Source organism: Miscanthus floridulus, chromosome 18 (assembly GCF_019320115.1).
Source record: "Miscanthus floridulus cultivar M001 chromosome 18, ASM1932011v1, whole genome shotgun sequence".
NCBI lineage: Eukaryota > Viridiplantae > Streptophyta > Magnoliopsida > Poales > Poaceae > Miscanthus > Miscanthus floridulus.
In genome coordinates this window covers 28,722,061-28,747,609 of record NC_089597.1, presented here as the reverse complement: position 1 = coordinate 28,747,609, position 25,549 = coordinate 28,722,061, and the positions used below count along the sequence as shown (strand labels likewise).

The window sequence follows — 25,549 nt, the reverse complement described above, 5'->3', positions numbered from 1 at the left end:
GACAAAAATAATATTACCCTTGACCTTGACATTATCCTAACCCTTTGGCTTCCGTTGATAGTTGATTAAGCTTGTGCAGCTTGTTAAACTTGGCCTTAGATTTGAAATATTTGCAATTTTTTCTATGAAAATTCTTTCTAAATGGTATCTCAAATATTTGATATTAAAAATAGAGGTTAAAATCACCGGGTAGTAAAAAACAAATCACATGGGAAAACTAGTTTTTGTTTAGCTAAGCTAGTACTCTTAATTCCTCTGAACGGAATAGGATGAACTATATGCCTATTTTGAAAAAGAAGAGACAAAATCACAAAGTTTAACAAATGAAGGTAAAATCACATTTATACTTCAAAACAAGGTTAAGAACATAAGGGCCCCTTATGTTTAATACCTACTACTAATAAAAGTTACTTCCCTTTGCAAATTTTTCTGTTCATTTATTTTCTAACACAATACACATATAAAACTTATGTAATCATTGTCTTCTTGTGATAAATTAACAATTACAAGATGCATTTTTTTCATCTATATTCATAGTTTTTCCTCTTTGCATGGCATTTCCATGTACCTTCAAAATGCATTTTGTTGAAATCTTAGTTTAAGTTATGATGGCTCAAGCTATAATATTGATTTATGGCATCATGAATCTAGAATTTGATTACAACTTTGAGTTTAACCTCAAGTTAAACTGAAACACTATGCCTATTGTACATATTATTTAAAAGTCTCTTTTTATTGTATTAAAGAAAAGGATTTTAGGTCATACTGTTTATGCTTAAGGAGTTAAGAAATCAAGGAGTTCATAGCTACTTTTGGTCTCTATTAACCTCTTTCGCTACAGAAAATATTAAAATTTCTTATTAAAGAATTATATGTAGTAGTATTGTTTTATAAAATATAGAGTTATTAAAATTTTATTACCAATAAAAATGTATATAATAGTTTTTCAGTTAAGAAATATAGATTTATCTAATAGTGTTTCAATTAATAAAATGTATAAATTTACCAAAGTAACAGAAGGGAATCCAACTGTCTTGCCATCCCATCATGAACATCTCTAGTCTCCTTTGTTTTTCTTCTCACCCCTTTTACTTTACTCTTCCCTCACGTCTGGCCGCATCTTTGAGCTCGGTAGCTAAACAAGAAGCAGCAGCAGCAAGATAGTGTTCCTCATGGGAAACACCCTCGGCGTTGGCGTTGGTGTCGGCATTGGCCTCGGCCTTGCCGTCGGCGCCGCCGCCCTGATCCAGGTTCGAATCCACATCGGTGTCAACATAAGTACTGCCGGTAACATATGGTGTTCTTCCTTCATTTCCTCCCCTTTTGCATCCCTGCCATATCGCAATAATTTTTATTGAAAAGATGATTGCTAAAATCACAATTTTATCATGTAAGCAGTAAGCTACGACTTTACTATCTTATGTTGATCTGGTTGAGTTTCCACCGCATCCACGGTTGAGATGATCAAAGGTTATAATTTCTTTGAAGGAGTCGAATCCGTGCAAGCAAGGTCATCCTCTAACAGATCATGTAGATCGCCTATGTGTGCCTGGCTTAATTTAGTCTAGGAATATGAGTGAATCTCAGCCTTTGACGACCTTCCCGTGCCAAGAGAATTTTTTTATAAACAAAAAAAGGAAATCTGTTTCCACTGGGACCAGAGAAGTTCTTTCAATTTTTTCACCTCAATGTTTCGGTTTCTTGTGCTTGATTGGGTATTTTCGGCAGGCTGCTGGACCAAAAATTGGCGACGAAGTGGTGGCTTCTCAGTATCAATACAAGTGAGATGCTGGCCTTTGTTTCTTCGTCAGATAATTGCGAGAAACATGTCGCTGCTCCGTCCGAATCAGTTTTATTGTCTGTAGTCACAGACTCATTTTTCTCTCTTTGTTCATAGCACTGAGGACATCGACGAGTATTCTGCCGAGAGGCTGCGCGACGCGATGAGCTATGCGAAGGACAACGCGATGCTGATCCAGGTGCCGGTGTTAGGAACAACGAAGACATTCTGGCGATTATCTGACGAAGCCACTAGGATTAGCAGAAAACTTGCATTGATACTGAGGAGCCAGCACTCGGTCTGCAAGTACCTCACTGCTCCTCTGCAGGTGTCCAACGTCTGGATTGGGAGCACTGGGAATGTCAAGCTAAGGGGGGCCAGATTCACTGGCGAAGGCTTCAGCAATGAGCGTGTGAGGGATGACTACAAGAACCTGTCCTGGGTGCTCAAGCAGTTGATTAGTATCTCCGGTGGCGATATCAACAAATTGCCTCCGGACTACAGTCAATTCCTCTTCCTCTTGACGAAGGACAACCTTACGACGGAAGATGAGTTCTTGATTGTAAACAATGCTGCTCTGCTGCCCTTGAAAAACCGGTATTTTTTTTATTCAGTTTTATCATCTTTGACTGTTTGTTGTTGTCACCACAGGCTCATTTGGTTACTTGTGTTCACAGCACTGAGGTCTTCCTGATGCTACACGATAGAATTGTCAATTATCTTGGTCAGAAAAAACGAGCAAAGAAGAAGAGAATACTGTACAATCTCCCCTACAAGAACGACTGGTTGGATACTGCCATGGCAAATGCAAAGATCAACCAGTGGGTTGTAAATGTTAAAAACGAGTACAAAAGGACCACAATCGGTCTACTGCGTCTCAACAGAAATGTAAGAAGCCACTTGCATGAGTACGGCCATGATGACGATATTGAGGAAATTCTGTATTGTGAATGGCCCATGCTGCTCATCGCCATGGAGAAACAATTACACTTGGAAGGTGAGCTCCAAGACACTGACATCGAAAACAAGTTCGGCTAGCCGTTCTGCTGCAAAACAGATGAAAGATGTATTCTGCATTTCCATGGGCTGGTAATGGTAAGCTAATGTTCTTCAATCTTCAGTGCGGAAGTTTATGGTGAATTGGTGATGGAGTGATATGCTTACCTGGAGCCTGGTTTATGTAATAGGCTAGTTGCTTTCTCTTGTCTCGTCAATTCTGAAGGCAAAGCCGGTCAGCTTTATAAAGTGTGCTGTAAAAAGTAAAACATCGCCCTAAAACTCTAAAATTATGCTGTAAAATTGACTTGCCATTGAGTTTGCATTCATCCTTTAATCTCTGATTCTTATAAACAATCTCTATTGCATCAGTAAGCAACGCTCGGAATATTCTTCGGAAACACTTGCAGATACATATCTGAAGTATTGTCACACTTGAGTTTTATGCGAGTGATTATATCTGAAGTACTCTTCTAACCCCGATCCCACCACTGGGGGTGCTCTTTCATCACCCAGGAAAGCACAGGTTAAAGGGTAGGGGACCATTTTCCTTTAAAAAAAGGAGCCGGTTGGGAATCTCTTTCAAATAGCTTTTCTAGCTGACAGTTTTTTCTAATAATTCGTACATTTGGTCTGCCTAACAATACCAAGTTGCTTTAATCCCTCCCGGAGTTCAACAGGGGTAAGGCCTATATAATACTGAGCAAAAAGAATGCACTCCGAGTTTTCTTACGTCAAGGTTGTCCATTTTTACGCTCTTGTGACATTCCACTGCTTGTTACCTGTAACTCGTCAGATGTCTGGGTCGTTCCAGACACCGATCCGGGTGGCCTACAGGCCTCCCCTCGATGGAGATTCTGTGGGCTTGGCGAGAGGTTTAGGATCGAACGATAAGGTTGAGATGACCCTGTCTACTTTTGGGCAGACTGGACGAGGGCCGCACAGGGCTTATCTGCGTTTTCTCCCCTGGCTCTGTTTGACGTGGGGCGTCCTCAAGCCCTTCGTGGGCCGGCTTTCAAACCCCGGTCGGTCATTGCTCATGTTGAATGAGGCAACTGCCACTTCATGACGCAACACGGAGTGTTGTGATGCATTTCGCTGTACGTGCGATGGCTTAGTTCCCGAGCCCCCGGGTGATTCAGGGCCTGAATCGTCCAAGGGCATGGGCATATGGAATGAATGCGTGTATGAATGTAGGAATAATTATATAAAGAAATAGCGGGGGTCGGTAGTGTTACCTTGATGACTCGAGCGACGGGGTTTGAAGAGCTCCAATCAGAAATGTCCGACCGGGGCCCATGCTCGTCGTTCGTGACGGAGTCGGCATGGCCTACATGGGGCGTCCCTTTGCTCCTTACCTGTCTCTCGGTGTTTTCCTGAGCCGTTCGATCGACTTTAGGAAGCCCGATGGTCACTCTCGGTGGAGATCCCGTTGTTTTGGGTTTTTCTAAGTCCCGCCTGGGAAGGCGGAGAGCCACCCGCGCGAGGTGGCTTTTGGGTTCTTGCCCCCGGCGTGCGGTAGTGGTGGGCCATACCCAGGCCACATCCTGTCTGATCAGGCGCTGTTCCATCGGGCAGGGCGCGTCTCATCGGTCAGGGCGTGTCCCATCGTCTCCCATCTACATTAAATGGGGAAGAGAGAGGGTTTTTTGCCCCGTCGTTTCGCCTTTCCCCGATCAGCGCGCCTTCCCCAACTGCTGTGCCCTTTTCCTTAAGTAGGAAAAGGGAGAAGGCTTTCGCCCGGTCCTTCGCCTATTCCGCATCTACCGCCTCTTCTCATTTTCCTTCTTGGCAAGAGCGCTTGAGAGCCGCAGCGGTTCCTAGGAGAGAAAAGGGGAGCGCGAGGGAGAGGAGAAAACTCACAAATCCTTTCCCAAACCCGAAGAAAAATGTCGGACTAGAGGTCATCCACTATGAGGGAGTCGTTGCTGGAGGCCTTCGCCGTGAAGGGGTTTCTACCGCCAAAGGAGGTGGCACATTGGAGGGCTCTCGGGAGGGAGGATGTTCCGCAACCTCGGCTCAGCGAGGTGGTTTCCTTCCTCGCCTTCCACGAGCGTGGGTTGGGATACCCCGCGTACTGGTTCCTGCGTGGGCTCCTCAATGAGTGGGGTCTTGAGTTGTAGCACCTCAATCCGATGGGGTGCTTTATATCGCTGGCTTCGTTACCGTCTGCGAAGCCTTCCTCGGGATGGAGCCACATGTGGACTTCTTTTGGCGGCTGTTCTCTGGGCGAACCATGCTGGTGGGGAATCCGCCCGAGGCCGCACCGGTGGGGGGCTTCGCCCTATAGAGAAAACCGAGCGCGGGAGGCTTGTATCCTGCATACATCCCCTACGACTCCAATCAGGGGTGGCACGGGGAGTGGTTCTATACCAGGAACCCAGTGGAGACATTGTTCCCGGCGTTCACCGGTGGAAGGCCAGAGAGGCGGGAGAGTTGGTCGTGGGGCCCTTCCCATCGGGAGAAGAAGGTGGAGATCATTGAGGCAGAGCTCCAGAAGCTCGTGCGGCACGGACTTGACGAGGTGCGGGTGTTCCACACCCTCTACCGCCGTTGGGTTGCTCCATTGGCTGAGAGGGCGCGGTCGATGTGGAAGTACGACGGCCCGTCGGACCCCGATCGTGCGTCGCCGGAGTAGCTACCGAATGACAAGGTCTGGAGTCGCCTCGACCGGGTGCTGCAGCTGAAGCCCAAAGAGAAGGTCGATGGAAAGCCCGGACCTCTCAATGCTTTGGTGGTGTCCAAAATGGTGTGTTCCCTTCTTTTTACTCCGTGTTCTTTTCCCCTTCGCTTTCCTGCTTTTTTTTTGAGTCGTCTATTTTGTAGGGACTTGATGCTTACAAGTCCCGGCCGCACCTTCCGAAGGGGCCAGAGGGTGTGGCTTGGTAGGCCGCCTAGAAGGAGGCGGCGGATGCCAGGAAGAGGAAGAAAGCCGAGGTGACTTGGCAGAAGTATGAGAAGGAGAAGGAGATCACCCGGCGCGTGAAGGCCGGGGAAAATAAGAGCGACGTCGAGTCAGAGCTCGAGTCGGAGGACCCCACAGAGGTGGGGGATGAAATGATTTCCTCTGAGGAGGAGGAAGGCTAGGAGGTCATTGCGACCTCGGCGGAGTGTCGCGATCCTGCAGCCGCGTCCACCGCCGGCGGGCAGGAGTTAGAGAGGCACGGCGATGTTCCCGCACCGAGGAAGCGCGCTGCGAGCGTGGACGCTGTTGGAGAACCGAAGGCGAAGCGGACGCGGTCACCGCGCCCTTCGGTGGCATCGCCAACCTTATCCCCGCATGCTAAGGATACAGCGAGACAAGCCCGGTGGTCAGAGGAGCGGGCTTGCACTCGCACGTCGCCGGGGCCGGCGCCAGCGTGTGACTCACAGCGGGAGGATGCCCCGCCTACTGCCCCGGTTGGCGTGCCCCAAGCTGAGGGTCGTGATGACTCATCGGCTGGGCAGGAGCCGGTTGGGTTGACTCCGCCCCTAGCTGAAGTGAGGGGGCGTGGGTCATAGCCCGAGAGCGGTCCTCGCCCTGCGGGCCCATCGACGTCGGGTCTTGGTTTTAGAGTCATACCGCTTACATCCCGATACGTCCTTCTTTATTTCTTTTCGATCTTGTTGTTGAGTCTTTTTTGGAGTATGACTAACCTATGCTTTTTGATAGTGGCCGGATGCTGATGGGGTTGAGCATTGCCCTAACTCCCATGCAGGAGGTTTGGAGGCCCACCTTGTAGCGCGCCGCGATGAGCGGTGGGAAGAGTAGGGTGGTGGCGGTGGATCCTTCCCTTCTAGGGTTGGCGCCCCTTGGATCTGTCGCTAGTATGGTGACAATGGCGGCGTCGGTGTTGGCGGCGATCCCGATGGCAATGGTGGAGGTTGCGTCGGAGGTAACCCTTGTGGTCCCTCCTCCGCCGACCATGGCAGAAGAGGAGAGGGAGACTGGGTTCCCTGCCTCGTCGGGCGGAGGGTTGCACGGCTCACCTCCCTGGTCAGCACAGGAGGTGCCGGGGGGAGATGTGGCCGGGTCAGAACCAGAACATTTGCCAGTGGCCCGCGAAGACAAGGAGGTGGAGATCCCCTCCGACAATGAGGCGGATGAAGTGGTGGAGCTACCAGTGCCGTCGCGGGAGCTGGTAGTGGTTCGGTCAGAGGCTGGACCCTCTAGCGGGCTGGAGGTGACTAACCTAGTGTGGCCTTGTCTTGAGGACCCGATGAAGGTTTGGTTCATTCTTTGGGATTCGTAGGAGTGCTAGCTTTGGGACATCCTCGGGGGGAGAGGACTTGACATGGAGTCCAATCTTGCCAAGCTATCGGTGTAGCTTGAGGATGCCCAGGAGTAGGTTATGTTTGTTCAATAGTTGGTCAAGGTTGACTTGTATCATGCCACGGAGGTGAGTTTCCCACGCTTATCCTTGACCCCTTGGTCTCTTGTTGGTTGCCTCAGCATGTTTGCTTCTTGTTTTTGTAGGGTCTGCAGGAGATGTCGTGCCGTAAGTCCCGTTTCCTCTAGATGGAGCACGCCCGGATGGCAGAGCTTGAGCGTTAGCTGGAGTCCGCCTGCCACGAGCCCAAGGACCGAGCAGCAGAGGCGACCGAGGCATGGACGGTGGAGCATCTCGTGGTGGAGCGAGCGACCGCCGTTGAGCGGGGGCTTGAGGCGGCGAAGGCCCACTAGGCGGAGACCGAGGCAGTGCTACGGAAGTCCCTAGCGGACACCGAGGTGGCACTCCAAAGATCCCTGAAGACCCTGGAGTCAGAGCGGAGTGCCCTGGAGTCAGAGCGGAATGCCCTAGAGTCAGAGCGAAAGGCCTGGTCGGAGGTAGACCATGAAGTGCTCGTGCTTCGAGGCCGGGTGATGGGGACGGAGGAGGCGAACACCCGGCTATGCGAGCAGGTGACCCGGCAGGCGGAGGGACTCTCTGTCCTTGAGAACACCCACCTCAGTAAGTATCTTTTCTGCTTTCGACATGTTGGTTTCTTCCTTTAGCTTGATTCTGAGCTTCTCGTCCTTTTTCCAGAGCTAGGTGGAAAGGTGGAATCGTTGGAGCGGGACCTAGAAACGGCCAAGGCGATGTTTGGCCGGAATACGGAAGCGCTGGCCAAGTCCCTTGAAGAGCGACGTGCTCTCGAGGGTAAACTTGATCAGATCCGCAATGTTGCCCAGCTTGTCTTCTCGGAGGTCTTCAGGTCAGTGCCAAGTACCAGCGCGCTCGCCATCCGGCTGGCGGAGGTTCCGGTTGAGGTCCGGGCCCTCATCACCCATGGGCTATTCTACGGAGCATCGGGGGTATTGACTTTGGTGGCGACGTACCACCCGAACCTAGACTTCACCACCATCTGCAGTGGGTATGCTGACGGCTTGAGCACGGAGGACATCCAATCGCTCAAGGAGAGCTTGCTGCCGCACACAAGGTTGGTGGCAGAGCAAGTCTCTGCGCAGTTGGTGATGGATGCCCACTGTGAGGACATGGCCGGAGGCATGCGTCGGGGGGACGTCACCCAGCCTGCGAATGGCGTGGATCCTGGGTCGGAAGTGGACATCGCCCCGCCTTCAACCGAGCCGAATGTCGTCCAGCCAGGGAGTGAGCGGCCCGTGCCTTCGCCGGTCGCACCGACAGCAGATGCCGCTGGGCAGCCCCAATAGCTTGTAAAGTATAAATAGTTTAGCAGATATAAAAAGCTAAGTTCATGGGGGAGCCCCCGTGTAAACGTTCTTGTGTACTTAATGACTACAATCGGTTTCGTTTTTTGTGATGGAGTCATTCCGTTCGGGGAAGCTTGTCCCATTAGTTCCTTAGTTTTACCTTAGCGTAATTTTGTTTTTTATTCTTTCTTTTTCATACTTGCCCATTTGTCCCATAGGCTACAACCTTAGGAGCCTAGGCGTGGCCCACGAGTCTCAGCTGCTCATAACCATAGGTAGAGGCGGGGTGCGATCGGTCGGAATATTTTAAAGCAAAGCTTCGTAAGGTAATTTAAAGGAACGAACTACCCTTTTGTTCGAGTAGGAAGGAGTTTTACCACATGATAGTAAACGAAAAGAGAGGTAGTAGTGCACCCCCGTGGAACCCCCGAGCGACCCGGGCCAAAAGTGTTCAGGTTGGGGCGCTTTTATAGGAGCAAACGTTAAGTAAAATAATGGTAGGACTGAATTTTAGGGGGAGAAATGACATAGCTGTTCTAAATGCTGGTGATAATGTTGTAGTTGTCGTCCTTCAGTCAGAAGGCGTCTGATCAGATCACCTTGACCTTTAGTCGTCTAGATCCTTTCCCGGTACGCCCCCTTCCTTGGCCGTTGCTTCTTCGCCTTTTCCTCGGCCTGTCGGCCTGTCGTAGAAGGCGCTTGAGGAGCTCGGAGTCTTTGTAGAGGTGTTTGAAGGGGTAGGTGTGTTTGGTGCACGGGCTCTCCATGAGCTCATCGAAGTGGCCCGAAAGGTCCTACTGGGGCTGCTTGCCCGTGTGATCAGCTGTGGCAACCAACGTGGAGTTGGCCGGTCGGCGGCGATCTTTTCTGTTTTTTTTCCTCTGCGTGGAGGGGCCCTCGTCCTAATCCTAGGGCTTGGCCTTGCCTTTGCCTCGGCCTCCGTTGGAGTGCTATAGGAGCGGCGCTCTCTGGATGCATCAGACAAAGGCCCATGGTCCCGGGCCATCCGAGCTAGGACTCTGGTTGCTGATAACGCTGTGAGCATCTTGGTTCGGCCCGAGCCGGTCGTGTACAGGTGGTCGGAGTGGAGCGGTCGCTAAGTCAAGATGAGGCGCAGATGCGGCCTCTTGTGCCACGCTCAACGGCTGTAGCGGTGAGCGGGTGGAGTGATTCGTCTAGTGCGTCCCCACTCCCCTGGTGGGGAGAGAGGCCGCGAGTCAGTGTTGCGACGCGGAGCTCTCTATCTGTTGAATGGCGGCGGTCTCCACCAGTGCCCAGAGGTTCCGGTGGATCGGCTGTTCCTAGGGGTCGTTCGGCTCGGGAAGGCCGCGCAGAAGCATTACCGCAGCGGTGATGTTCTGATTGGCCTGAGAGAACTATGGGGGATCGTTCTCCCCATCCATGGTGTTGCGCTAGACCCGATGGGCATGACCCCGGGCGCCGCTCGCTGGTTTATGCGCACAGGGCGCAGTGTGGTGCGCCTAGCGCACTAGCGTAGTCGGTGGCTGGTTCAGCCGCTGTTGTTGTAGCTCCTCATCGTGTTCCCGTGTGAGCGCGGAGGTCTCCGCACGAGGGTCCAGAGGGATGTGAGTCTACAAGGACTCCGTTACCATCGGTGACTATCCCGGAGCGTCCGCCATAGCACACTCCCGGGACAGACGGTGGCTAGGCGCCACGTCGTCGATGCTGGAGCCGTCACTCTCAATGTCGTCATCCATGAGGTCGAGGAAATAGGTGGGAGCATAGCTCGCCATCCCCATGAATTCGGACATGAGAGGGGGCGGCGCCGGCATCCTTCGGAGCCCCCGGGCGTACGCATCCACGGGGGATGTGAGGCCGTAGGGGAACCAATCACGGCAGGGACAACGGGGTCTCTCTGGATAATCGGCGGAAGATAGAGAATAGCAAGTAAATAACAGCATGTATATTACTCACAGCGGGGTTTGAGCTGAGAGTTTACTCAGAATGAAGCGTAGGCACCTCGTCATTGAAGTCGTCGTGCGTCCCAGAGCCGATGGAGGATGCCCCTCTGACGGGCGCTGAAATGAGTGCCTCCTCATGGAGGTGTAGTATGCCGAAGCGGTCGACGACGAAGTCTAGGCTTCCAAAGAGGAAGGCCTGGGATGGCTCAGAGACGGGTGGAACCCACATCCCAATAGGTGGGAGTACAGGAAACTCCAGTGAGCCAAAGCGAGTCATATCGCTTGAGCCCACCCTAGTGAAGGTGGCGGAAAAGTGGGCCATTTGACGACCAAAAGTGTTGAACGTAAAGCGTCTTCCCTACGGACGGCGCCAACTGTCGGTGCAGAAAGTGACCAACACGTAAATATTTATAGTTTTGCCATACGTTGTGATCGGAGGTGGCCTAGCACTCAATGACACAGGGTTTATACTGGTTTAGGGAACGTGCCCTACGTTTAGTTTGAGTCGGTCGGTGACTTTATTCCTGAGCCCAGGTGCTCGAAGTTTGCAGTGGGGTTACAAACGAGAAGGAGAAAGATGGGGGGTACAAAAGGTCCAGTCGGACTCTGGTTAGAGGGACCGAGAGCGACGGGAGCTCCACTATGTGCTAAGTATTTGAGCATGAGCTCGTGGTTTGAACCTGGTGGTTCTGTTGTTGTGTACTAGTGAACTTGATCGATCTGAATCAACCTATCTATTGAAAGAGAGCGCATCCCCTTTTATAGATGAAGGGGATGACTTTACAAGTGAGAGGGAGGGAGTACGTTCGCTGCTAAATCTTGCTGCCCATGCCGACGGGTACAAAATGATGGTAGGCGCCCACAATACTGTTGAATCGTCATATGCACGTGTTAGGTTGCGTCGTCTTGTTCAGGTATGGCAGATGTCGGTACCTGCTATACTGTTGATGCCCAGAGGCATGTGAGGGGTTTTACTGTGTTTGCCTGCTATGGTAAATGCCGGCACCCACAACACTGTCGATGTCTCAGATGTACATGGGGGAGCCCTACCGTATTTGTCTGGCATGGGAGTTTGATGGCGCCCACAACACTATAGGGGAAAATGTCGGCGCCTACAACACTACTTGGGCTCTGTCATGCCAGGGAGGTCACAGGGTACTGTCCTGCAGGTGTACAGGGTACGGTCCTCGGTATTGCAGTTGACTTGGGTGCCCTGTCTTACCTTCTCCGCTTGTTTCCTCATACTTACCGAGCGGCCGTCTCTGGTCGGTTGGTCCTAGCCGACTCTGATTGTGTCAGCCGAAGCAGAGTTGTAAGCAGGGGTTCGGCGCATCCCCGGTCGAAAAAGCGGGTCGGAGTCGGAAGTGGTGTTGAGCCAGGCCTTCCGGTCGGAGAGGCCGTCCGGAGGCGGGCTGGAGACCAAAGCGAGCGCTCCGGTCGGAGAGGTGGGCCATAGTCGGAAGCAGGCGTTGTTCCTCCTCGGTCAGGCCTTTCGGACGGAGATTTGGACCGCCCTTCTGGCCTGTCGTTTAGGTACTTGGGCCGGCCCAAGAGCTGCGCGTTGTTCGCAGCGTTCGTCTGTTGGGCCGAGCCTTTGTTGGGAAGCCGGTCCATGAGGGACCCCGGGTTTATGAACTCGACATTATCCTAACCCTTTGGCTTCCGTCGATAGTTGATTAAGCTTGTGCAACTTGTTAAACTTGGCCTTAGATTTGAAATATTTGCAATTTTTTCTACGAAAATTCTTTCTAAATGGTATCTCAAGTATTTGATATTAAAAATAGAGGTTAAAATCACCGGGTACTAAAAAATAAATCACATGGGAAAACTAGTTTTTGTTTAGCTAAGCTAGTGCTCTTAATTCCTCGGAACGGAATAGGATGAACTATATGCCTTCGTTTTGAAAAAGAAGAGACAAAATCACAAAGTTTAACAAATTAAGGTAAAATGTAACACTCCAAAATTTACCACTTTTGAAAATAAAGTTAAAATGATTTATTTGTGAATTTTTGTGCATATGAAAACATAGGAAAATAAAAAATTTCATTAATTTAAAATTTATCATAAGGTAGAAATGTATTTGTTGCATCCATGCCAGTCGCACCTCGTGTTTCTATGTACAAAATATGTGTTTTTTATACGTTTAGTAGACGAATATCTATCTCTAGGAATTTTTCAGCTTCTTTCTGAAATTTAATTCCTACCTCCTTCACCTTAATCTTTATGTTCCAAGTTCCCAACAATATTTTTATGATCTCCAAATACTTTATTTGGGTTCGTCATGTTCCAAAGTGTCTCTAGGAATTTTTCCCAAATTTTTGGAGATCTCGGAGTATTTTTTGTGGCTTAAATATCAATTCTGGACTTTTCTAAAATTATTTTATTCACGAAATTAATTAATTCCGAAAATAATAAATCTCTCATTTTTTCCGACGCTCAAAGCCATGTGCAATAATCTTAATAAATCCTAAAGGCACATGTCTTTATTTACTAATGGGCTTTAATGTTTATTAGGCCCATTAGTGTATGCGGATGATGCAACGTCAATTAGTACCATATCGCTAGTTGACGTGGATGTGGGGAGTTTTTTCTTCCTATATATATCTACCAATCCCTTGGGCAAAGCACACCAAAACTATCGTAAGGAGAGCCTCTAGTTTGAGAAATCCCTCGTGTAGTAAATTAAAATTTTCTCCTCCGTCCCTCGCCGTCGCCGTCGCCGCCCGTCAGGAGAGGCCGATGGAGAACCACACCACCGTCTCAAGACTTCGCACGCTGCTGGTGGCCATTGTCTAACCCTTGCCGGAAACTCGCCACATCACGAGAAGGCCATGCCGTGGTCATCTTCTACATGTCCGACTCTGCTCTCCATCAAACGTCTTCCGCGTCTGACGCTGGTGAGCCTATATCCATCGATCTGTCTCCTCTAATAATTCTCATATGTCAACTCCCGCTCACGTTCGTGTGTTCCTGTGATCTTTGCACGAGATCGTCGTCTGACTACCCTATGCATGTTGAACCGATCAACCTTGTCCGCTTGTCCATCCATGCATCTTGAAGGAAGCTACCACGGACATGCTAAATCTTGCCGAGCTAACCTTCCTACCCGTCACAGCCAGGAGCTTCATTACGACAATTGCTAGCACTCAATGCCGACCATCCTTGTGGGTGCAGCAAGCTGGCCGAGCGGCAGGGCGCCCAATTCATCTTTGGTCAGGTACGTGAGCACAGATCATGTGGAGAAACTACGTAACTTTCTATCCATTCAATAAGTCTTTCCGCACAAATCCAGATCCTTGTAGTCCAGTCTTAGCATCTTTGATCTCAAGTTGTTTATCTGTTCTAGCTCTGACTCGATCGATCCGTTCTTTCTGCTGTGTGCTTTTGCTAACGTGAGATATATATTAGCAGCTACGCTGAGCATGCCACATATTTCTGAATTTTACATTAAAAATACTAATTTGATTAATACGCATACACCATGCTGTTCAAATTAAAAGCAACATAGGGTTACACATGGATGTTTGTACATAAATATTAATATGATTAATTAATAATATAAATGTGTTTTTAAATTTCAAATTCCCTCGTTTAAACACCCATCATATAATCCGATTAGATGGTCTCACATGTTTATTTCTTTTGCAAAGTAAAGTTTAATGGCTTAAACAATAATATGAGATATGTTTATAAATAAAATATGATTAGCTTTAACTCGACTTTTGAAATTAAATATGTTATGATATGATTAATCTGAATTAATAATTGTTTCATAGTTTTGACTAATTAAAACTAATCAAGTGTGTAGTTGTTTCTTTTATAATATAAAACTCCCGATAGTCGTTACTTTTAAACATGATTCTGTTATCGACGTTTCTTGCGTTCTCTCGACCGTAGTAATGAGCTCTCTTTAGTACATTGTTTTGTCTTATGTGGTGTAATGTTCTTAGTTGATTTTATTTGTTTGCTTCTATGTTTGCCTATGCGTGGTGCTTGTTATGAGTAGAACGAGAATTGTTTGTGAGCGATGAAGATCGGAAGGTGATAACCAAAAGCAAATTATGAAGAAGTTGAGCAAGCTTATAAGGCAAGTATAGCATGGGATCTTCCTTGTTGTCCTATGCACCTTTAATCATGTAATTCATGCTGCATGTGTCTACCTTGACTACCACTAAGGATTTCCTAGTATTTTGTTACCTTGTGCCTTGATTTCTATGGGGTATTGCATTGGGTAGTATGATGCTAGTGCTCAACAACAACCATGATCTTGTAACTTGACTAATGATATATGCAATAAACACTAAAAGATGCTTTTTAGCAACATGGAAGAAGGGGGCTAGAGCATTGGGCTATTTTATGGTGCTCTAGATTTCTCTCCCTAAGGACTTATCTATAAGTGATCATTCGGGACTTACAGTACAACTGTGAGGGCTATATGGCTCTGGCTTTAGCTCAGTATGAGGACCTTTTCTAGCTTGTTAGTGGTTACCTTTATTGGCGTAAGAATGACTTGCCGAATCGGGTATAGGATAGCCTCTACTCTTATGTGTATAGCCGTGATGGAATTGTGCCATTCGACAGGGGGTTCCTATATCTGTTTGCCTAGTGAATCTAATAGCCCTAACTTGTTAGACGAACCTTTGAAAGGCTTCATAGTGAACCCTGCCGACCTTCCTTGGTAGTGGGTCGAGAGGCTGATCACCTCGGGCGAAAGGGTAAATCATGACTCACAGTGAAAGTGTACAACCTCTGCAGAGTGTAAAACTGGTATATCAGCCGTACTCCTGGTCACGAGCGGCCTTGGAACCCTTACGAAATAGATTATGAACACTAATGATACTGATGATAAAGATGCTCACTAATGATTATTGTTTATGCTATTCATTATTCATGTTTACCTGATCATGTGTTTATATGGGCTTGTGAATAAACTTATTGCCACCCAATTGCTAAAAGATGACTCATTAAAAGCTAATCGTAGTTAAACCAGTGTCAGTCTTTTGAGCCTCATGAACCCCATGTTATATTTATTGAGTACGACATGTACTTACGCTTGCTTTACTTTTTAAATCTTTGGAAAAATCCCGGATGGGTACCAGATTGCTAGTCTGGAGGAGTTAGGCTTGTGATCAACCAGTCAGTTGTCCCTGTGGAATTTGAGTCTTCACCCAAAATTCGGAGTTGTCTTTCCGTTGTTTGCTATCTAAGGTTATATTCTTTATATTAAATACGTTATATATTGAGCATTGCCTATTGATATTACCCTTATTTGTAGCTACATGTGAGATTTGACTTTCTGGGCTCACATATGCTATGTATCTGGTTTTATTCTTAAAACCGGGTGCTACATAAAATCACATTTATACTTCAAAACAAGGTTAAGAACATAAGAGCCCCTTATGTTTAATACCTACTACTAATAAAAGTTACTTCCCTTTGCAAATTTTTCTGTTCATTTATTTTCAAACACAATACACATATAAAACTTATGTAATCATTGTCTTCTTGTGATAAATTAACAATTACTAGATGCATTTTTTCATCTATATTCATAGTTTTTCCTCTTTGCATGGCATTTCCATGTACCTTCAAAATGCATTTTGTTGAAATCTTAGTTTAAGTTATGATGGCGCAAGCTATAATATTGATTTATGGCATCATGAATCTAGATTTTGATTACAACTTTGAGTTTAACCTCAAGTTAAAATGAAACACTATGCCTATTGTACATATTATTTAAAAGTCTCTTTTTATTATATTAAAGAAAAGGATTTTAGGTTATACTGTTTATGCTTAAGGAGTTAAGAAATCAAGGAGTTCATAGCTACTTTTGGTCTCTATTAACCTCTTTCGCTACAGAAAATATTAAAATTTCTTAATAGTGAATTATATGTAGTAGTATTGTTTTATAAAATATAGAGTTATTAAAATTTTATTACCAATAAAAATGTATATAATAGTTTTTCAGTTAAGAAATATAGATTTATCTAATAGTGTTTCAATTAATAAAATGTATAAATTTACCAAAGTAACAGAAGGGAATCCAACTGTCTTGCCATCCCATCATGAACAGTCATATTGATGAAGGTCTCCGGTCTAGTCTCCTTTGTTTTTCTTCTCACCCCTTTTACTTTACTCTTCCCTCACGTCTGGCCGCATCTTTGAGCTCGGTAGCTAAACAAGAAGCAGCAGCAGCAAGATAGTGTTCCTCCATGGGAAACACCCTCGGCGTTGGCGTAGGTGTCGGCATTGGCCTCGGCCTTGCCGTTGGCGCCGCTGCCCTGATCCAGGTTCGAATCCACATCGGTGTCAACATAAGTACTGCCGGTAACATATGGTGTTCTTCCTTCATTTCCTCCCCTTTTGCATCCCTGCCATATCGCAATAATTTTTATTGAAAAGATTATTGCTAAAATCACAATTTTATCATGTAAGCAGTAAGCTACGACTTTACTATCTTATGTTGATCTGGTTGAGTTTCCACCGCATCCACGGTTGAGATGATCAAAGGTTATAATTTCTTTGAAGGAGTCGAATCCGTGCATGCAAGGTCATCCTCTAACAGATCATGTAGATCGCCTATGTGTGCCTGCCTTAATTTAGTCTAGGAATATGAGTGAATCTCAGCCTTTGACGACCTTCCCGTGCCAAGAGATTTTTTTTATAAACAAAAAAAGGAAATCTGTTTCTACTGGGACCAGAGAAGTTCTTTCATTTTTTTCACCTCAATGTTTCGGTTTCTTGTGCTTGATTGGGTATTTTCGGCAGGCTGCTGGACCAAAAATTGGCGACGAAGTGGTGGCTTCTCAGTATCAATACAAGTGAGATGCTGGCCTTTGTTTCTTCGTCAGATAATTGCGAGAAACATGTCGCTGCTCCGTCCGAATCAGTTTTATTGTCTGTAGTCACAGACTCATTTTTCTCTCTTTGTTCATAGCACTGAGGACATCGACGAGTATTCTGCCGAGAGGCTGCGCGACGCGATGAGCTATGCGAAGGACAACGCGATGCTGATCCAGGTGCCGGTGTTAGGAACAACGAAGACATTCTGGCGATTATCTGACGAAGCCACTAGGATTAGCAGAAAACTTGCATTGATACTGAGGAGCCAGCACTCGGTCTGCAAGTACCTCACTGCTCCTCTGCAGGTGTCCAACGTCTGGATTGGGAGCACTGGGAATGTCAAGCTAAGGGGGGCCAGATTCACTGGCGAAGGCTTCAGCAATGAGCGTGTGAGGGATGACTACAAGAACCTGTCCTGGGTGCTCAAGCAGTTGATTAGTATCTCCGGTGGCGATATCAACAAATTGCCTCCGGACTAAAGTCAATTCCTCTTGCTCCTGACGAAGGACAACCTTACGACGGAAGATGAGTTCTTGATTGTAACCAATGCTGCTCTGCTGCCCTTGAAAAACCGGTATTTTTTTTATTCAGTTTTATCATCTTTGACTGTTTGTTGTTGTCACCACAGGCTCATTTGGTTACTTGTGTTCACAGCACTGAGGTCTTCCTGATGCTACACGATAGAATTGTCAATTATCTTGGTCAGAAAAACCGAGCAAAGAAGAAGAGAATACTGTACAATCTCCCCTACAAGAACGACTGGTTGGATACTGCCATGGCAAATGCAAAGATCAACCAGTGGGTTGTAAATGTTAAAAACGAGTACAAAAGGACCACAATCGGTCTACTGCGTCTCAACAGAAATGTAAGAAGCCACTTGCATGAGTACGGCCATGATGACGATATTGAGGAAATTCTGTATTGTGAATGGCCCATGCTGCTCATCGCCATGGAGAAACAATTACACTTGGAAGGTGAGCTCCAAGACACTGACATCGAAAACAAGTTCGGCTAGCCGTTCTGCTGCAAAACAGATGAAAGATGTATTCTGCATTTCCATGGGTTGGTAATGGTAAGCTAATGTTCTTCAATCTTCAGTGCGGAAGTTTATGGTGAATTGGTGATGGAGTGATATGCTTACCTGGAGCCTGGTTTATGTAATAGGCTAGTTGCTTTCTCTTGTCTCGTCAATTCTGAAGGCAAAGCCGGTCAGCTTTATAAATTGTGCTGTAAAAAGTAAAACATCGCCCTAAAACTCTAAAATTATGCTGTAAAATTGACTTGCCATTGAGTTTTCATTCATCCTTTAATCTCTGATTCTTATAAACAATCTCTATTGCATCAGTAAGCAACGCTCGGAATATTCTTCGGAAACACTTGCAGATAAAGTATTGTCACACTTGAGTTTTATGCGAGTGATTATATCTGAAGTACTCTTCTAACCCCGATCCCACCACTGGGGGTGCTCTTTCATCACCCAGGAAAGCACAGGTTAAAGGGTAGGGGACCATTTTCTTTAAAAAAAGGAGCCGGTTGGGAATCTCTTTCAAATAGCTTTTCTAGCTGACAGTTTTTTCTAATAATTCGTACATTTGGTCTGCCTAACAATACCAAGTTGCTTTAATCCCTCCCGGAGTTCAACAGGGGTAAGGCCTATATAATACTGAGCAAAAAGAATGCACTCCGAGTTTTCTTACGTCAAGGTTGTCCATACTTACCCTGTTACCTAGCCATGTTTAAACCTGAACGTCGTCCATACTGAACGGGTAAAATATGCAAAACAAACACGGTTATACGCCTTGATCGTCGATTCAATAATAGGTAGTAGTGTATCAATCCGGTCTCTGCACGGACTATAATCTTAAAAATTAAGTTTTAAAAATTAAGTACATAGTTTATGTTTAGAGAGATGGGTGTGTTCTTACACTGCTTTGAAATCCATTTATGATTTTATCATGTTTCAACTTTATAATTTAGTTAATGCGAAACCACCGTTCGCTCCTGCTCTAGACTATGTTAGGTAAAAGGAAAAATAAATAAACTAAAAGAAAAGAAAAAAAATTCAAAAACAAATGAAAGACGACACTGATCCTGATTCTAACCCTCAGGCTTGTGTTGATGGTTGGTTAAACATATAAAACTTGTTAAACTTCAATTAGATTTAAAATATTTGGAAAGATTTACATGTAGTAATTAGGTCCTAATAAAACATGCCAAATTAAGAGCAAGTACATTGGCGTTGGCTGGTAGACGGTCCCATATAGTACCATGTAATTTTAAGACGATTTAATGGACATGTACAATGGTTGTCTTTTAAATTGTCTGGTAGTAACCCATAATTTTTTTTAATTTGTGCATAGAATAAAAATAAAGTTGTGAGTTGCATAACACCAACTCATACAATGGTACAGTTAATAGTTGTCTCATAGTTCTAAATTTTAGCTCATAAGACAGTTGTTTCGCGAAACAACGACCCCTTTCTTTTTCTCCTTTCTCTTTCCTCCACATTAGTAAAATCCCACGCAACATAGTACGAGACCGTTAACTTATAGCAATTTGCTATACTTGCTCTAAGAAGCTTACAATATTCTAACCAAGCCAGTTATTTTCTTGTCTGAGCCTAAGCATGCTATTTATTTTCTCTCACTTGCTGAGTACAATTGTGGTCGCGCTTGTCTTATTACGTTCTTTTAGCAAAATTATGGACGGCTACTCAGAGCAGGAGATTGTTGAGAATTAGATGACTTCTTGGAGGTCTAGACATACATGTTCCCCGGTCGATTACCTATGGAGAATGGAGTTTCACTACTGTTATCTTTTATAGACGTTTATTATTGAACTATGTTTTTTTGTGTAAAGACTTTGAGTCAACTCTATAATAAATAATTTTTTACTCATTATTTTTATGATATTTCTATTGCTATTAACTAATAACATCGCAGCATACATATGGTGTGCTGATTTTGTTCTTAAAATTGGACGTGACAAAAATAATATTACCCTTGACCTTGATATTATCTGTCGGTGCAGAAAGTGACCAACACGTAAATATTTGTAGTTTTGCCGTACATTGTGATCGGAGGTGGCCTAGCACTCAATGACATAGGGTTTATACTGGTTCAGGCAACGTGCCCTACGCCCAGTTTGAGTCGGTCGGTGACTTTATTCCTGAGCCCAGGTGCTTGAAGTTTGCAGTGGGGTTACAAACGAGAAAGAGAAAGATAGGGGTACAAGAGGTCCGGTCGGACTCTGGTTAGAGGGGCCGAGAGCGACGGGAGCTCCGCTATGTGCTAAGTGTTCGAGCGTGAGCTCGTGGTTTGAACCTGGTGGTTCTGCTGTTGTGTACTAGTGAACTTGATCGATCTGAATCAACCTATCTGTTGGAAGAGAGCGCATCCCCCTTTATAGATGAAGGGAATGACTTTACAAGTGAGAGGGAGGGAGTACGTTCGCTGCTAAGTCTTGCTGCCCATGCCGGCGGGTACAAGATGATGGTAGGCGCCCACAATACTGTTGAATCGTCAAATGCACGTGGGAGGTTGCGTCGTCTTATTCAGGTATGGCAGATGTCGGTACCTGCTATATTGTTGACGCCCAGAGGCATGTGAGGGGTTTTACCGTGTTTGTCTGCTATGGTAAATGCCGGCGCCCACAACACTGTCGATGTCTCAGAGGTACGTGGGGGAGCCCTACCGTATTTGTCTGGTATGGGAGTTTGATGGCGCCCACAACACTGTAGGGGAAAATGTCGGCGCCTACAACATCGCTTGGTCTCTGTCATGCCAGGGAGGTCGCAGGGTATTGTCCTGCAGGTGTATAGGGTACGGTCCTCAGTATTGCAGTTGACTTGGGTACCCTGTCTTACCTTCTCCGCTTGTTTCCTAGTCCTTACCGAGCGGGCGTCTCCGGTCGGTTGGTCCCAGCCAGCTCTGATTGTGTCAGCCGGAGCAGAGTTGTAAGCAGGGGTTCGGCGCATCCTCGGTCGGAGAAACGGGTCGGAGTCGGAAATGGCGTTGGGCCAGGCCTTCCGGTCAGAGAGGCCGTCCGGAGGCGGGCTAGAGACCGAAGCGAGCGCTTCGGTCGGAGAGGTGGGCCAGAGTTGGAAGCGGGAGCTATTCCTCCTCGGCCAGGCCTTCCGGTCGGAGATTTGGACCGCCCTTCTGGCCTGTCGTTTAGGTACTTGGGCCGGCCCAAGAGCTGCACGTTGTTCGCAGCGTTCGTCTGCTGGGCCGAGCCTTTGCTAGGAAGTCGGTCCATGAGGGACCTCGGGTTTATGAATCCGACATTATCCTAACTCTTTGGCTTCCGTCGATAGTTGATTAAGCTTGTGCAGCTTGTTAAACTTGGCCTTAGATTTGAAATATTTGCACTTTTTTCTATGAAAATTCTTTCTAAATGGTATCTCAAATATTTGATATTAAAAATAGAGGTTAAAATCACCGGGTACTAAAAAACAAATCACATGGGAAAACTAGTTTTTGTTTAGCTAAGCTAGTGCTCTTAATTCCTCTTAACGGAATAGGATGAACTATATGCCTTCCGTTTGAAAAAGAAGAGACAAAATCACAAAGTTTAACAAATGAAGGTAAAATGTAACACCCCAAAATTTGTCACTTTTGAAAATAAAGTTAAAATGATTTATTTGTGAATTTTTGTGCACATGAAAACATAGGAAAATAAAAATTTTCATTAATTTAAAATTTATCATAAGGTAGAAACGTGTTTGTTGCATTAATGCCAGTCGCACCTCGTGTTTCTATGTGCAAAATGTATGTGTTTTTATACGTTTAGTAGACGAATATCTATCTATAGGAATTTTCCAGCTTCTTTCTAGAATTTAATTCCTACCTCCTTCACCTTAATCTTTATGTTTCAAGTTCCCAATAATATTTTTATGATCTTCTAATACTTTATTTGGGTTCGTCATGTTCCAAAGTGTCTCTAGGAATTTTCCCTAAATTTTTGGAGGTCTCGGAGTATTTTTCGTGGCTTAAATATCAATTCTGGACTTTTCTAAAATTATTTTATTCATAAAATTAATTAATTCCGAAAATAATAAATCTCTCATTTTTCCCAGTGCTCAAAGCCGTGTGCAATAATCTTAATAAATCCTAAAGGCACATGTCTTTATTTACTAATGAGCTTTAATGTTTATTTAGACCCATTAGTGCATGCGGATGGTGCAACGTCAATTAGTACCATATCGCTAGTTGACGTGGACGTGGAGAGTTTTTTCTTCATATATATATCTACCAACCCCTTGGACAAAGCACACTAAAACATATGCCCCGGTTGCTTAATTGGAAGCAATTAGAATCTTGCTAGCCTATGCTTGTGCCCACAACATCAAGCTCTATCAAACGGATGTTAAGAGTGCATTTCTCAATGGTTACATCAATGAAGAAGTATATGTTGAGCAACCTCCTAGTTTTGAAGATGATAAGAAGCCTAACCATGTATACAAGTTGAAGAAGGCATTGTATGGCTTGAAGCAAGCACCTAGAGCATGGTATGAGAGATTGAGGGACTTCCTCCTCTCTAAAGGGTTCATGATGGGCAAGGTTGACACCACTCTTTTCATCAAGAAGATTGGAAAAGATCTATTTGTATTGCAAATCTATGTTGATGACATCATATTTGGATCAACCAATCAAGACTTTTGTGATGAGTTTGGAAAGATGATGGCTAAAGAGTTTGAGATGTCCATAATTGGAGAGTTAAGTTACTTCATTGGTCTTCAAATCAAGCAATTGAAAAATGGTACATTTGTGAGTAAAGACAAGTACATCAAGGACATGATCAAGAAGTTTGGCATGAGTGATAGCAAAGTCATTAGCACACCAATGGGAACAAATGGCAACTTGGATAGTGATGCAAGTGGAAATATGGTGGATCAAAAATTGTATCGGTCTATGATTGGAAGTCTACTCTATGTGACCGCATCAAGACCGGATGTCATGTTTAGTGTATCCATGTGTGCAAGATTTCAAGCCTCATCAAAAGAAAGTCATTTGAAGGCTACAAAGAGAATATTGAGGTACTTGAAGCATACACCAAATGTTGGTTTGTGGTATCCCAAAGGAGCAAAGTTTGAGCTAGTTGGTTACTCCGACTCAGATTATGCGGGATGCAAGGTTCAAAGGAAGAGCACCTTGGGCACATGTCAATTGTTGGGAAGATCACTTATTTCATGGTCATCAAAAAAGCAAAATAGTGTTGCATTATCAACCGCTGATGTAACACCTCGGGTGTTAGCCTTGCATAACTTGACTTGCATAACATGAGCATGATCATCAAGCATTCATAAACAAGCATTTACAATTGAAACATCTATAACATTTGCTTGTTATCGCATGTTTCTTTGAACATATGCAACTTTTCTCATTATTTCATGTTTCCATGTGTTTATGCATATGATCATGAGTGTATACATGTAGATAGTTGATTTGAGTCATAAAAATATATTGGCAACACTTAGGTTAGCAAATGGAACATAGTTCATGAATGTCATTTCCCATGATCAAGCCTTAAGTCATATTTCATGTGATTACCCTAAATAGCTCTATGAGTGACTAATGCATGAAATGATTGAATGACCTTGCAAATTGCTTAAACATGTTTAGAGTGTCATTATGAACAACTTTGATATTCATGGTTAGGGGTAATTAGGTCATTAAGCCATGATTTGAAGTGTATCATCATTTAAAGGTGACATGTTTGACCAAATTTGAACTAGGTGTTAGAGACCTTGCATGGAGGAGATCACTAAAGCAAAGTTGTAGTATTTGCTATAAGGAACAACTTTTATCTTTGGGTCATTGACTAATTTAACTTCTAACATGCTTGAATTGGTCTCACAATAATCAGCAAAATCAACATTTCAACACTTATACAAATTTTTCTAAGTCGTGTTCAGTGACCGACTGACAGGCTGACTTTGGGGGTGATTTTACTCAGTCTCGGTTGCGATTTAGCACAAGTTCACTGAAAGAGAGTTGTAGCTGGCACATGAGTCTACCAATTTTGTTTAGGTTGATTGCACGATGGAGCCACGGTTTAGCAGAAAAATCATCGTCAAAACTCGCTGTCAGGCTCGTATCGAGGTTAACTGACGAACTGAATGAGCGATTCAGTGGCCGACCACCGGTAGGCCTCACGCGCCGCGTGGAGCCAGCGGCCGGCCGCGCGTCACCGGTGCCTCGCCGCGTGTGGCCAGGGCAGGCCAGTGCACGCCTTCACCTCTCCCACACCCGCCCGCACTCAGCCGCGCCTCCATTTTGCTTTTTCCTGGCTCTCCTTCACCGTTCACAGCGCCCGCAGCAGCTGCAGCCTCGACGCCGCTCGCCGCCATCGCCATTGCCAGTCACCGGCTAGCCTAGCGACTCAATCGCCACCGCAACAGCACCACCGCCTCTCCAGCACACCACTGCTCCTCCCAGCGCCCGCTGATAAAGCTTGGTAAGCCACCGTGCCGTGCAAATCCTCACCGAAGCATCACCGCGAGCCCCGTCACCGTGGCCGGAGCGCCACCATCCGCCTCTCCAGGCGTTAGCTAGCGCGTTGAGTTCGCCTTGGGTAGTATATGCTCGTCCGAGCTTGAGCTTGCTTCGCCATGGCCTCCTTCGATGTGCCGCCGTCGTTCCGCCCCGCCATGCCGCCATAGTCGCCGCCGTAGCCGCTAGCTCCGACGAGAAGGCCACCCACGTAGCTCAATCGATGCGCCTGGTCACGTAGATCATCGTGTGATGATGTCACCACCGGTAAGTTTGCCGTTGGCGAGCTTTGGCTGCGCCACCGTAGAGCAGCGTAGCGACTCTGTTCTTGTCTCACTAACGCGTGGGTCCTCTGACCAACGGGTCCCACCGGTCAGCGACTCTGTATTTGAAAGCTAGGTCATTTGATTCCAGATTTTGAATTGTTTTGTGATTTTTATATCTCCAGTTTGGTAGCTTAAAAAATTGTGCAATAAATTGTGTAGTGTTCCTTAGGAAGTGTAGTATTTAGGAAAATATATTCTTGACATTTACAGTAGAAATTTTTGGAGATTTAAATAGAGATTTGAAATGTGTTTTTGAATGCATGCAAATTTGTTTATTTTATATCTAGAGTTCCTGTGCTCCAAAAATTATGAAATTTTTGTGGTAAGCTATTCTTGTCATGTATGAGCTCTGGTACAAATTTGAGGATCAGTGCATGGGTAGATTTATAGTTATAGATTTTTCTTTTATAAATAGTTAATCTTTGTATGAATTTTTATAAATTATTTATGAATCCAAAATTCATGAAATTTGTTGGGGGTAATCCTAGTACCATAAGGATGCTAATAAAAATAGGAAATCTATTGCTTGACACTTTTCACTAAGGTTTTCTATTTAT

At 45.6% G+C, this 25,549-nt stretch overlaps 1 protein-coding gene and 1 pseudogene across 7 annotated transcripts; both read left to right on the top strand.

The window, feature by feature from the left end:
* The first annotated feature begins 1,111 nt into the window (after positions 1–1,111).
* Positions 1,112–3,095, top strand: LOC136522259 (uncharacterized). Of its 7 annotated transcripts, none has more exons than XM_066516079.1 (4): positions 1,112–1,250; positions 1,729–1,781; positions 1,898–2,377; positions 2,458–3,095. In XM_066516079.1, the coding sequence occupies exons 1-4, from the start codon at positions 1,173–1,175 to the stop codon at positions 2,816–2,818; spliced, it is 972 nt and encodes a 323-aa protein (XP_066372176.1). In that variant the 5' UTR covers positions 1,112–1,172; the 3' UTR covers positions 2,819–3,095. The 7 variants fall into 7 exon arrangements, 6 of the variants coding, with proteins under 6 accessions (XP_066372176.1, XP_066372175.1, XP_066372178.1 ...); XR_010775828.1 differs by having other exon boundaries at positions 1,122–1,781; positions 2,458–2,875; positions 2,968–3,034; XM_066516078.1 differs by having other exon boundaries at positions 1,122–1,287; positions 1,399–1,781.
* A 13,383-nt stretch (positions 3,096–16,478) lies between these two features.
* On the top strand, positions 16,479–18,477 carry LOC136522468 (uncharacterized; annotated as a pseudogene).
* Positions 18,478–25,549: the final 7,072 nt, after the last annotated feature.

What these genes read in the sequence shown, in the direction of transcription:
- LOC136522259 (XM_066516078.1), top strand. Translation starts at nt 1,573, where the DNA reads ATGAGTGAATCTCAGCCTTTGACGACCTTCCCGTGCCAAGAGAATTTT. An exon ending in GCTTCTCAGTATCAATACAA is followed by an intron (nt 1,782 to 1,897) that starts GTGAGATGCTGG and finishes CTTTGTTCATAG; the next exon opens with CACTGAGGACATCGACGAGT. An exon ending in CTGCTGCCCTTGAAAAACCG is followed by an intron (nt 2,378 to 2,457) that starts GTATTTTTTTTA and finishes TTGTGTTCACAG; the next exon opens with CACTGAGGTCTTCCTGATGC.